General features: G+C 40.5%; 4 protein-coding genes and 1 further gene across 4 annotated transcripts; 3 read left to right on the top strand and 2 right to left on the bottom strand.

The window, feature by feature from the left end:
* Positions 1 to 151: 151 nt before the first annotated feature.
* Positions 152 to 2,281, top strand: HOS3 (histone deacetylase; the record flags this gene model as incomplete). The annotated part of the gene is made up of 1 exon (XM_003648338.1): positions 152 to 2,281. The coding sequence occupies one exon, from the start codon at positions 152 to 154 to the stop codon at positions 2,279 to 2,281; it is 2,130 nt and encodes a 709-aa protein (XP_003648386.1).
* A 1,772-nt stretch (positions 2,282 to 4,053) lies between these two features.
* Ecym_8289 lies at positions 4,054 to 5,332 on the top strand (the record flags this gene model as incomplete).
* A 181-nt stretch (positions 5,333 to 5,513) lies between these two features.
* On the bottom strand, positions 5,514 to 6,557 carry MEU1 (S-methyl-5-thioadenosine phosphorylase; the record flags this gene model as incomplete). Its single annotated transcript, XM_003648337.1, has 1 exon — positions 5,514 to 6,557. The coding sequence occupies one exon, from the start codon at positions 6,555 to 6,557 to the stop codon at positions 5,514 to 5,516; it is 1,044 nt and encodes a 347-aa protein (XP_003648385.1).
* A 301-nt stretch (positions 6,558 to 6,858) lies between these two features.
* On the bottom strand, positions 6,859 to 7,035 carry COX17 (copper metallochaperone COX17; the record flags this gene model as incomplete). The annotated part of the gene is made up of 1 exon (XM_003648336.1): positions 6,859 to 7,035. The coding sequence occupies one exon, from the start codon at positions 7,033 to 7,035 to the stop codon at positions 6,859 to 6,861; it is 177 nt and encodes a 58-aa protein (XP_003648384.1).
* Positions 7,036 to 7,675: 640 nt separating this feature from the next.
* CYR1 (adenylate cyclase) lies at positions 7,676 to 13,465 on the top strand (the record flags this gene model as incomplete). Its single annotated transcript, XM_003648335.1, has 1 exon — positions 7,676 to 13,465. The coding sequence occupies one exon, from the start codon at positions 7,676 to 7,678 to the stop codon at positions 13,463 to 13,465; it is 5,790 nt and encodes a 1,929-aa protein (XP_003648383.1).
* Between the last annotated feature and the right edge of the window lie 248 nt (positions 13,466 to 13,713).

Below are 13,713 nucleotides of genomic sequence, written 5' to 3'. Positions count from 1 at the left end.
TATCAGATAGTGCAAAAAACGGGACTTAGAATATAGTCTTTTCAGCAATTGTTAATTTATATATTTTGGGTTCTTTAAGACACATACAGAAAGAAAAGGAGTTAGACAAATAGACAAGCTAAAAAAAATAATAAGAAGGGTTAAGAAGGAGATGCCACAACTTGATCCTCTTCATAAGTTTAAGAAGCAATTTGAGCAGTTTATTGAGAATAATCCAAATGTTAAGTCGGCAGCAAGGTCAGCGTCGCAAATTCCTGAGTCAGCCAAGGCTGTGATTATTTTGTCACCGCTATCCCTCCAGCATCGGTTTTCAAGAAATTGGGTATCTAAATCTTATAAGAAAACGATTGTGGAGAGGCCTGAGCGGTTGTTGGCTTCTTGTATGGGCATTGCAGCTGCGATTACTATGTATCCTGCGCTATTTACGTTGAAATCTTCAGATAATCGGCAATCATCTTTATTGTCGTCACATGTTTTGAAGGTGCATGGTAGTGATTGGCCGAAGGAGTTGCTACGGCTGTGCCGGGGGGCAAAGGAGAAGATTGGTAGGAAACAGGTGGAGGTGCCCGATGAGTGGAATGTGGGTGATATATATCTTTGTGAGGAGACTGTGTATGCATTGCGTGGGTCTATTGGGGCGGTTGAGTATGGGGTTGATTCTATTTTTAAGGGGGAAGTCAATAAAGACACAGCTAACAGGGCGTTTGTTGCAATAAGACCACCGGGCCATCATTCGCATGCGGCGACGCCCTCTGGGTTTTGTCTTTTGAATAATGCGCACATTGCTGTAGAGTATGCTGCTGACACCTATGGCGTCACGCATGCGGTGATTTTGGATTTCGATCTTCATCATGGTGATGGCACACAGGATATTTGCTGGAAGCGTGCTGGGTTTAAGGCAGACGACATTCAGGATGCAAAGGGGGAATATAATGAGTTTGATAAGAAATTTGCCGAGTTCCCCAAAGTGGGTTATTTTTCCATGCATGATATAAATTCGTTCCCCACAGAACTTAATTATGCGTCAAAGGATAAAGTTAAAGATGCGTCGACGTGCATCATGGACGCCCATGATGTCAACATATGGAACATACATCTACTGCCGTATGAGACGGAGGAGGAGTTTAATAAGCTATATCAAACCAGGTACCGAACTCTTTTTGCCAAAGCGGATGAGTTTTTCAAGGCCGCTAAACTCAGCATGGCCAAAGATGGGAAACCGTTTAAGGGCTTGGTTGTAATGAGCGCTGGCTTTGACGCTTCCGAATACGAACAAGTCTCCATGCAGAGGCATGGAGTAAACGTGCCAACCTCGTTCTACAGCACTTTTACCAAGGATGCGTTGAAACTAGCGCAGATGCACACGAATGGTAAGATCATATCGTTACTTGAAGGTGGATATTCCGATGCTGCTATTGCATCAGGTGTCTTTTCCCACTTGATTGGTTTGCAGAACCAAAACTGGATCACAGAATGGGGGTCTGCGCAGGTTGTCAAGGAAATTGTACGTGGCTGCAAGCCTCGTTGGAAGCCTTATAAAACGAGAAAGGCTGGCGATGTGATTCGTATATGGGCGGAAGAAGTTATCCGGTTGGGCAGAAGTATGATCACAGAATTTGAGGAGTTACTGTTCAGTGATGGACTGGTATCTGATTTCAATGTTCCCAGAGTGACTCGTTCCAGGCATTCGGAAGTGGTGGCTAAGTTGGAACTGCAAGATGCCAGTAGCCTCCCGCGTTCGGATACTCCGACTCCTAAGGAAAGGAAGAGCGCAAGTGCAGGCTCCAACAACACCAATGGCTCAACAACAACCAAACAAGTTCCGTTTGTTGAGCAGGATCTCATAAACGGCACAGACGATGAGGACGATGAGAACTACGTCTACGATGAAGAATTAAACAAAACTTTCAACCGCACTGTTGAGGATATTGCGATAGACGACATATCGAGACACTTGGAAACCTTAGAATTGGTCCAAGAGTTTGCTGAAAGGCCCAAGGAACCCATCCGTGCTCGTCCAGCAACCCAACCACAACACAACCACGACCATCAGCAACAACACCACCACCACCACCAACAAGCGGCTAATTACCAAAGGACAAATGCCACTGCGCCGGGGGGATACAGAGTCCCATCAAACGACACCACCCGCCATCTAAGAAACAGCAGGACATCAAAGTTTCTCAATATCGAAGATAGCGATATCTCCATGATTTCAAATGTTTCCCCCTCCAAAAAGCATTTTATAAGGGGTGGCAGTAGTGGCAGATACAAATCCTAGAACTATACGAGAATCCAAATCATAATAACGTAGAAAAAGAAAAACCCTCACCATGGCAAAACCTACAATGCACTTATTCATTACTCCTACCGTCCCCCACCACCCAATACTCATCGCAGAGTTTTCTATTCGAAATTGGTTTCCCAGCTATACGTCCTTCCGTCAACGGCCTACTACAACCGGACGCAACACAAATTCCATGTAAGCGAGGGCAGGGTCGCAAAGGGGCTCACAGTATCACTGCAAATTTGTTATTGCAAAATATTAGCAATAAGTCCACATTCTCCACCGTTCCTCCCTCCCCTCTCCCACCCTAGACTCCGTTTGCTGCTGATTTATATATTACATATTCAAATATAGAACATATTCAAAGACACACTTACACATAACCTACCGTCTTCCAAGTTATTGCTCTACCATTGAATTGTTGAAACTGCCTGACTGCATGATCCAACACACACATATATATATATATATACCACAGTAGCCTCGTCACGCCATCTTCTGTAACGAAATTACTAAATTCTTCCTTTTTTAGTCTACTTAACTAGGAGAAAGAGCCAATACAACATGGGAAAAGCTCAATCTAAAACTACACATGCCATACAAGCAGGAGATACCGCTATCATCGTGGCTTCCTGGCGTCACGAAGTCGTCGGAACTAAGCCGCTCAAGAAATTCGGCGGTCTATGCTCCTTCAATGGCGTTCAAGACGGCGAGATAAGCCTTAACGACAGGCTTTGTAATCAAGTCGCTGTCGTCAAAAATGGACATTTCCAAGGCTTAAAACCCATCACCAAATACTAAGACATTATTAACGGAATTTCGGGCTTTGCCCCAAAAGAAAGGCTCGAATAAACCTATCAAATGATAGGGAGACGTCTTGACACAGAAAGGAGCGTGTCACATCCAAAACAGAGCTGCTGATACCTTCATGGGGGATGCAGAAGGTGGAGGACTGAGTGAAACTCTAAGAACATTAGAGAAACACACACATATATATATATGTATATATAAATATAATTCACTCACTCGTTTTTGTAATTTGCTCTTTTCTACATACTCCTACTAGTGCCGGTAACCTAACAATAGAAAGCTATAGTACAGTTTTCAGTTAGAAAGGAATATTTTGGAAAGCGATGAAGAATTTTGATTTAGTGAACTACTCCTGCTGTTCGGGCTCTTCTAGTTGTGCTTCTTGCAAGTGCAAGGGTTGTGAGACTGACTCTTGCAGTTGTGGTGAGAGCTGTTCTTGCAAGAAGGAGTAGTTTATATTGTGTAACCAACGACAAGGTTTTTTAATTTAATTTATAACACAGATCTCTCTTTAAGTACATAAGCATGTTGATAACATCGAATATAAGCAGTTTTTTTAATTATAATAGGGAAGGATTGGGAAGTGTTAGGCTGTTGTAGTTCCTTCTCTGTGTGGCTGATGGCTGGCGCTAATGAGGCTGATGGCTGGCGCTAATGAGGCTGGCGAGAGGCAGAGATATGGAGAAAAGAGGTCATATCAGACATGGTAGTATAATCTAGGAGGCAAAGGTGATATTTAGAGTACAAATATGCTGCGGAGACGGTGCAGTGAGCGATATGGTATGTGGTTCTACATAGGTGTATGTATGGTCGAGGCCAGGTTTGGTGATGCATTTAGGCGGGGTAACCTTTTGGAAAATTTTGGCAAGAAGCTGATAATTTGATTTCATTAGGAGAAACATAGAGTTAAATTGGTGAAGCGACAGCAATATATTACAGATATTAAGGTAACGGGGATGTCAAGAACGGCTAAGAAGGTATTTGAGACTCCTATGAGGCCCATATCATCGGAGCAGTTCAATTCGTTGCGGGAGAAGATTGTGAAGGAGTCCCCAGGATTGTACAAGACCAGGATATTGTCGGATCCGACAGTCGATAAATTTGTATCAAAGGGTGTCAGAGCGACGCCGGTCAGCGTTTTTAATAGAGAGGAGGCTACAAAGACGGTGGAGGTGCCTTTGGTTATGCCAGCGATGGTGGGTGAGGGTTTGGATTCTGAGTTATTACCAGAACAAGATGTTGCGACGCAGACAAAAATGCCAGCAGCAGCTGGTATGACGGCAGTGGGTGAAGTGGATGGTTCATCGGTGTCTTCAACGGTATCTGGAGGAGGATTGGGGGGGTAATTTTACAGGGGGAGCAGTAGCAGGATTAAAGCCTTTGGGGAGTTATGAGAATCCAGCTTTGGAGATTTTTACAAGGCGAGTGGTGAATAAAGAATTGGAAATTAAACGAATTGTTACGAATATAGCGACACTTTTCGTATGGAATTTGTTTCGCAAGTTTCTGGAGTTCTTTCTGTATAATACTATCAGGGGTAGGTATTTATGCAAGAAAGTAGCGCATTTCTTTCTTGCATACGTCGTCTTCAAGATCAATCCCCATGCAAATCTAGATTCTCGTTGGGTTACAATTTGCAAGCTGCAAAATTTGAGTCATTTCGTGCATATTCTGCTGATTTTAAACGTCGTCACATCGATGTACATGCTGCTGATAAAGTCTCAAAATATTCCTATTAACGATTTAGGTTTGAACGAGAGACAGAAGGAGCTACTAGGTGTCACAGGCTCATCTTTAAAGCATGACAATGTGTTGCTGAACACAGTACTTTCAAGCAACTCATCTAGGCCGCTTTCGTCTTCTTCCAAGGATAAAAGCTTTGGTGATCGAGCTGAGTTATATAGGGACAGCGAAGCAGAAAAGGAGAACTCTTTGCCAATTTCACAACCTTTCTTATTTAAGTCTTTGCAGACACCATTGAAGGCTTCTAGAGCGGCAAGTGAACAAAGGCAGCAACAGCAACAGCAACAGCAACAGCAGTCAATTCCCAGAACAAGATTCGATTCCTTTAATAAACAACATACATATCCTGACCTGAGAAAGGCAATGTTAGTGAATAGGGCGGCGTCGACACCGACGCCGACTTCTAAAAGAACCGCACCTTTACCCACTCCAATTGATAGACCGGGTTCAGGGTACATGCCAAGCAATAAATACGCGTACATGGTCGATTGAAGTTATGGTTCAAGACCAAGGCCGTGACTACACACACACACGAGCCTGTCATACATATAATCTGTTATAGTATAAATCACATAAAAAAGGTATATACGAGATGAGTAAACGATCTGGATAGGTTTCATACAATTTATGCAGAAAAAATAGTATTAAAATAATAAACTGGATCTTCAATCAATCACCAAGAGTCCACAGAACTAAAGAGGTACTTCAACTGCTTCATCGCAGATTGTGAGATTGCACTGCGCTTGGTGGAAATAGACATACTGATACTGCCACGTAGACCGTCTCCAGTAAGCATGAATTCTGGAATTTCACTAGCCATCTCAACAATGACCCTAGATGCTAACACGTTTGCATTACGGCTATTGTTGCTGAGATTACCCATGACTGTCTCCACAGTAACCGATTCATGCTCGTCCCTCCATGCATCGTAATCAGTGGACATACATACCATTTGGTATGGAATCTCACATTCACGTGCCAACTTAGCCTCCGGCAATACGCTCATGTTGATAACAGAACCTCGAAGCATCCTGTACATCTTAGATTCAGCCCTCGTTGAAAATTGAGGACCCTCCATACATACAACTGTGATATCCTTGTCAAAATGTAATGTGCATGGTTCCTCGGAGTCTGGATTTTCCCATGCATCTTTGAATTGATAGATGTACTTGGCAAAACTATGCGAAAACGGCTCACCAAACCCAACATGTCCAACAAGACCCACATCATTAAAGTATGAAGATTCCCTAATACCCTTGGTTCTATCAATAATCTGCTGTGGTAAAACAAAATCCCTAGGCTTAATATGCTGTTGTAAGGATCCAACTGCACTGAAAGACAAAATCGCCTTGCACTTCAAGTGTTTCAAGCAGGCAATATTGGCACGATATGGCACCTTGGATGGAGGGTATTCATGGTTGATACCATGTCTAGCAATAAATGCAACATGAAATGGCTCACCACTCACGTTTTCAACCTTAGAAATTGTTACTGGAGAAGAGGTCGTCCCCCAAGGTGTCTCAACCGGAGGCAGGACCGCAATTGGAACTACACAATCCAAGTTATAAAGCCCTGTTCCACCAATAATACCCAGATCTACACTTCCATCGAAGGTATCCGGTAAACTTTGTTGTCCAGTCATCATATCAAGCCTTAAATGTTCTCCTTTAAGTCCCAATACCACAGTTGTAAACCGGTATGTATCTTCTCTCAGCATTTAAAATATGTAAATTTTTTCGGTTAGCTTACATTATGAGGTCAACTAATTAACCTCACCATGCTCTCAGCACACACACCGCCATAAGCATCAACGCTTCTATACACATTTAAACCCGCCTATTCATCTCCTAGACACTACCAGAGCATCAGCACACTAAATATAACCAGTAGCATACGTTACGAGCTTTAGTAATCAACAATTCATGTAATTCTAAAAACAGCTCAAAAAGCCATACATAAAAAACTATTCATATTCAAAAAAGGAGGGCCTATATACAAGGTAAAAAACTCTCAACGTCTCAAATTTCGAAACCGTACCCCTTCATACAGCTCCTATACTTGTCCACCAATTCCTTACACTTGGTTGATTCAAGTCCGTTGAACAATAGGCACTCATCTCGGCTTTCTTTCTCGACCTTACACACACAACAAGGCTTTGGACGTTTCTCCTGCTTAATATCTCCCTCTGATGACATCTCGTGGTCTTATAATTTCCAACAAAACTCCTTGAAACCTATAAAGTCATCTAAACTAAGTGGTTATAACTAATTAAACTATCTACGAGATGATTATTTGCCTTTTTCATCCCGCGAGTGGGTTATTACGGTCTAAATAGGCTCATCGTATTGGTCACAGCGCAACAATCAAGGAAAAGAAGGGGATCCAAGAGACTTAGACTATTATAAGATTTGAGGAGGGTAGCTAATTGGGCTGTAGAATGTACAGGAAACTGTCAGCCACGGTGGAAGCTCCCATAGAGGTGGATAGGTGACACCTCATCTCATTGTATCATTATATACGTTACGATTCTAAATAAGCAAAAGAATTCCATTTAAAATAATGAAAGTATAGTTGATTATATAGTGTAAAGTTTTGTAATTTGAGGAAGATAGTAGTTATTATAATAGTTGTTGTTAGAGGTAGGTGTGCTCTCAATTGTGTTTAGCAAGGAATCCAGAACTTTAGAGTTAATGGATATAACGGTTTCGAGGAGTTATTAGAGGAATTGTAAGGTTGTTTTAGGGATTGTTTTAGATTGCTTTAATATAAAGTGCCCATTTGGTGTGTGTTTAGGCTTGACAGCACAGGTGTAGGATTGTTAGAAGGTGATTTTTAATGAGCAGCAGTGATAACAATCATGGTGAACGTGGGGAGGATGATTGGCGTCAGAATATCGGGGCAAATCAGGAGAATGTGAGCATTAGTTCAGGAAGTGCAGTAGTCCCATTTAAAGAGCACTATACTTTGGGTGTTGGAGCGTCAACCGATGATGCGTGGTCTAATTCTTCTGACAATGTCGGTGATGATGTTAGTAAAGAAAGCTCTAAAGAGCAGCATCGTGCCCATTATTATGGGGCTGATGGACAGGAGAGTCAAGATGGGCAAGATGGTCAACATGGCTCTAGTTCTGTACCGAAGGGCGGTGACTCAGTGGTTGAGGGGTCTAGTCATCTCAGACATTATAGGGGGTTACATCACGCGACGTTTTCTCGTACTAGTCAATATCCCACTTCTCCTTTAGCGAACCAGATTAAAGCTTCAGAGAAGAAGAATTCGGAACTTCCGAGTGTGCACATCCCTACTCCTGCTGTATACGTAAATTCTAGCCCATCTTTGGATATTTTGAATGAAAGATCGGTGGAGGGTAGTCGCAAAAGCAATGATTCGGGACTTTCACAGCCAGTGACGATGCGCAAGACACCTTCTCGTGCAGGATCTTTCTTTAAGCGGCTGACGGGTAGACAGGCCTCTTTGAATGGGGTTGAAACAGCAACGTCCACTGATGCTGATGGAGGATGTTCCACGGTTATGCATTCTTCTCTACGGCGCAAGATGAATACTTTCATCTACGGTAATGAACCGAAACGCGATACTAAAAGTGGATCAGTGTCATTGCCTGGTTCAATTGCGAGTAGACGTAGTTCAGCCACCAGTGGAGCTAGTTCATCTCCTGCAAATGTTTTGCAAGAGTTACCTAGATCATCCATTAGTAATTCAAAGACGACATCGCCAACTGCCACCACACATTCCAATGTGTCAAGTACCGCTGCATTGATGTCGTCACACACAGCCGATGTGAATGATACACCGAATATTCCACATTCTTCAAACGGTGAATCAGAAATTTCCAGTGGTCAAGACTACTTATCAAGAAACCCCACATTTTTCAACTTGAACATAGACTTGAACAATTTATCGGATATTACAAGTGCATTCCAGTCAAATTCGGATCCGATAGGCAGCAACAGCGTGTCATCTCGGCAAACAGGTTTTAAAAGTGATAAAATTTCCAGTGCTTGTCAAATTCATGGTCATACATCTCCAGGCGATCTTCATTCAAAACATAACGCTCAATGGACGGCTCCAGAATCTTGGGATATTGATGATCAGGTACTAAAATCTAACAAACAAAAACAAAAATGTCAGAATCCTAACCATCATCGCCACCACCATCGCCATCGTCATCAGTATCAATCCCGGACTCCAAACTTGGTATCTAGTCCCGGCCCTCAAGAAGGCAGCTCATCCACCAATATGGGTGCTTTGCGAAGTCCAATTCATACAGCTGATACACAGAGCAAATCACAGAGCCGCACTACATCTATAAGGTCGCCTATCCAAAGAGCAATGTCTCCAATAAGTGTTATAAGTTCTGAGAGTATTGCGTCAAGTCATTCTGGATCATGTGAAATGTCCGTAGGAAGTACGGCAGAGGGCTCTATGAAAGATAGTAAAGTTATGAGATCAGATTCCACTAATTCTTTTACAACCGTAGGAACAGAATTAAATGATGCGGAAGACGATAACGCCCAGTTCCGATTAGAAAAATACTATAATGACATGAGTGATATTGATTATCAGAAAAGGTACGCAATTCGTATTTTTAATACCGACGATACGTTTACTACGCTATCATGTACACCAGATACTACGGTTGGTGATATGATTCCTCAAATAAAAAGAAAGTTTAATGTTACTCAGGGTAATTTCCAGGTTTCTTTAAAGGTTGGTAAGATGTCCAAGGTTTTGAGGCCCACCGCTAAGCCGATTTTGATTCAGCTAAGGTTGCTTCTGTTGAATGGGTATAAGAAAACAGATCCTTTGAATATTATGGGTATAGAGGACCTAAGTTTCGTATTTAGCTTCATTTTTCACCCAGTTATCACTTCTCAACTGGCATATGAACAAGAGCAGCGATTAATAAAAGGAGAATTTGTTCATATTGATTTACGGAGTATGGATTTGACTCTTCCTCCTATTATATTCTATCAACACATGTCTGATATTGAAAGTATAGATGTTTCTAATAATGCGAACATATTTCTACCCCTAGATTTCATTGAGAGTGTAATCAAATTATCCAGTTTAAGGATGGTGAACATAAGAGCATCAAAATTTCCTGCAAATATATGTGAGGCAAATAAGTTGGTTTCACTTGACTTGGAAAGAAATTTTATTTCAAAGGTTCCAGATTCTATTTCCAAGTTATCGAACTTAACAATGTTGAATCTAAAATGTAATGAATTGGAGAAGCTTCCAAGGGGGTTTAAAGACCTTAAGAATTTACAATTGTTAGAAATTTCATCAAATAAATTTAATGCCTATCCAGAAGTTATTAACAAATGTACCAATCTACTGCAAATTAATCTCTCCTATAATAAGATCAAGTCTATTCCTTTAAGCATTAATCAATTAACAAAGTTGGCTAAGATAAATTTATCAAATAATAGAATTACCACTCTTGGTGATCTTTCAGGAATGAAAAACCTGAGAACGTTAAATCTAAGATGCAATAGGATAGAAAGTATAAAGTGCAGAGCACCGAATCTACAAAATTTGTTTTTAACGGATAATAGGTTGAGCGTGTTTGACGATGATCTAATAATGATAAGAAGTCTAGAGTTGCAAGAAAATCCTATAACTTTTCTATCCCTAAAAAGCAACTATCTGCAGAATATGGCTAGTTTGTCCATTAATAAGGCAAAGCTTTCATCTTTACCAGGAGATTTGCTGCAGAGGATGCCTAGATTAGAAAAGCTAGAGATTAATGAAAATAATCTGACAACGCTACCCCCGGAGATAAAATACGTAAAGAAACTGGTTCATCTTTCAGTTGTGAAGAATAAGCTGGAATCTTTACCGGAAGAATTATCTCAACTCAAGAACCTAAAAATGCTTGATGTTCATTGTAATAATCTATTGCTACTACCATATGGAACCAGTTCTCTTCCATTAACATATATGAATGTTTCTTCAAACCTTCTGTCAGGTAGTGCTGATATTTACCGCGACATTTTCCAACCTACTTCAAACCTCTCCAGATCTTTAATGTTTTTTAGTGCCGCTGATAATCAGATGGGAGATAAATTCTGGGAGTTAATGAATAACCTCAAAGCGTTGAAAGTTTTGAATCTTTCATATAACAATTTCATGTCTTTGCCTGAATTAGATATGGAAAATTTGACCGAGTTATATCTTTCAGGGAATCACCTGAGCACATTGTCGGGCGACGCATTCTTAAAGCTGAAATCACTAAAGGTGTTAATGTTAAATGGTAACAATTTGCAGTCGTTACCAGTAGAAATATCCCAACTACCTCAACTGGCGGTTATAGATATTGGGTCAAATCAATTGAAGTATAATATATCCAATTACCATTATGATTGGAACTGGAGACAGAACACAGATTTGAAGTATTTGAACTTTTCTGGAAATACCAGATTTGAAATTAAATCAGCAATAGATGCAGAAACCAAGGCCGATCTCTCAGATTTGACAATTTTGAAAAAACTGAGGGTCCTTGGTTTGATGGATGTGACTCTGAATACCTCAAAAGTCCCCGACGATGGCGTTAACTTTAGGTTGAGAACAATGGGCTCAAGGATTAATGGTATGGAATATGGTGTTGCAGATACACTCGGTCAAAAAGATGCTGTGTCTACCAGGGATGTCACCTTTGAAAGGTTTAGAGGACGAGAGGATGAATGCCTTATATGCTTATATGATGGAGTTAATGACGATACTAATACTGGTCATAAAATATCTCAGGTTGTTAGAGATATATATGATCGTATCCTGCTTAGATCTTTAGAAAAATATGGCGACAAAACTTCGAGTGAGATAAGGGACGCTTTAAGGTTCAGTTTTTTGCAATTAAATAAGGAAATTAACAGTGCGATAACATCAGTTGATAATCGTAACAATGATTCTGTCAGTTTGACCTCCGCGGATTCATTGAGCGGTGCTTCGGTTACAGTAGTTTACATGAAAGGCAAAAAGATATATACCGCAAACATTGGAAATACAACGGCAATCCTATCTAAGGGCAATGGTGAATACGGTATATTAACCCATAAACATGTTCCTACAAAAACTGAAGAATTTGAAAGGATTAGAATATCCGGCGGTTATGTTAATAACAAGAAACTCAATAGTGTTTCAGAAATTTCCAGAGCAGTTGGATTTTTCGATCTATTGCCACACGTACATGCTTCTCCAGATATTACAGAATCTGTTTTAACTTACACAGATGATATGCTTATTATAGCAACGCATAGTCTTTTAGAATACCTAAGCCATGAGAAGGTATCAGATGTTGCGAGAGAAAACAAGTCACAGCCCATGTTGGCAGCTGAACGGATGAAGGATTATGCCATTGCATATGGTTGCACCGAAAATATTACTATATTGTGTGTGTCATTTAATAAGAATGTCAGTAAACAGAGACAGTTCTCATTGAATAAAAGTGATTTACTTGGTAGAAGGATAAACTTCGAAGAATCTTCATTGAGGAGATTACAACCTGAAATCCCACCCCCTACTGGACATCTGGCCATCGTGTTTACAGATATAAAAAATTCGACAGTACTTTGGGAATTGTTTCCCAATGCCATGAGGATTGCGATTAAGGCCCATAATGATATTATGCGCAGAAAACTTCGCATTTTTGGTGGGTATGAGGTCAAAACTGAAGGTGATGCTTTTATGGTTGCTTTTCCGACACCCACTAGCGCCTTGGTGTGGTGTCTAACAATCCAACTAAAGCTATTAGATATTCAGTGGCCTGAAGAAATTACCTCAATAAAGAGCGGTTGCATGATCACCGATGATGAAGGAACAACAATATACCAGGGCTTGTCGGTTCGTATGGGCATTCATTGGGGCTATCCTGTTCCAGAAATAGATATTGTTACACAAAGAATGGATTATCTGGGTCCTATGGTCAATAAAGCTGCCAGAGTATCTAGTATCGCAGATGGTGGCCAAATTACTTTAAGCAGTGATTTTATTGCAGAATTTAACAAGATTATGCGGTATCATAAGATGGTTGTGGAGGAAAAGAAGTTGTTAAAGGAAGTTTATGGTGAAGAATTTATAGGTGAGGTGTTAGAGAGGGAGATTCAAATGCTGGAGAATATTGGCTGGGTGTTTGAAGAATTAGGTGAGCAAAAACTCAAAGGTCTAGAAACAAGGGAGTTTATCACAATTTCCTACCCAAAGTCATTAGCAGCAAGAAATACCATAGCAAATAAAGAACAAAGCAACAGCATTGTAAATGATGATTATATGTTGCAATTGAGGACAATTTCTAACACTTTAGAAAACATTTTATCATCAGTGAACGGTGGCCTAATTGAAATCGACAACCGTTCTCAGCAGGCCCCGGATTATGTGGCGCGTCAGAAGGCGGCTGATATAACTTCAATTAATATAAATGCAGAAACAGATTGGATTTCTTCATTGGATCACCTAGTAACGAGACTTGAATCGACTGTTGCAATTTTACAGCTGAATCAGCGTATGGAGGGCGGTTTGGAAATATACAGGCCCGGAAACAAAACAAAAAAATCTGTATTCGAATTATTAGATCAACTGTGGCCTCCAGATAAGTCAGTACATCCCTGATTAATAAATGAAAATGATAATGGAGGACTATAATAACTAGCCACTTAATAATAGTATATATATGTCTAATTATTCAAATGACGTACAGGTTTTTAATTGATGGTACAGAATTAGTTTTTTTAACTATCATACAAAATATGCCGACCGAGCGCCAGAAAATGGCAATTAACATCTAATTAATAACTGAGAGACATGTGAACCAAATGCTATATACGAATATTTACGTGGTTTTCCTTTTGATGCGTCTT

This window comes from Eremothecium cymbalariae, chromosome 8 (assembly GCF_000235365.1).
Source record: "Eremothecium cymbalariae DBVPG#7215 chromosome 8, complete sequence".
NCBI lineage: Eukaryota > Fungi > Ascomycota > Saccharomycetes > Saccharomycetales > Saccharomycetaceae > Eremothecium > Eremothecium cymbalariae.
The sequence above is the reverse complement of the archived record's forward strand: the minus strand, read 5'-3'. Positions and strand labels throughout refer to the sequence as shown.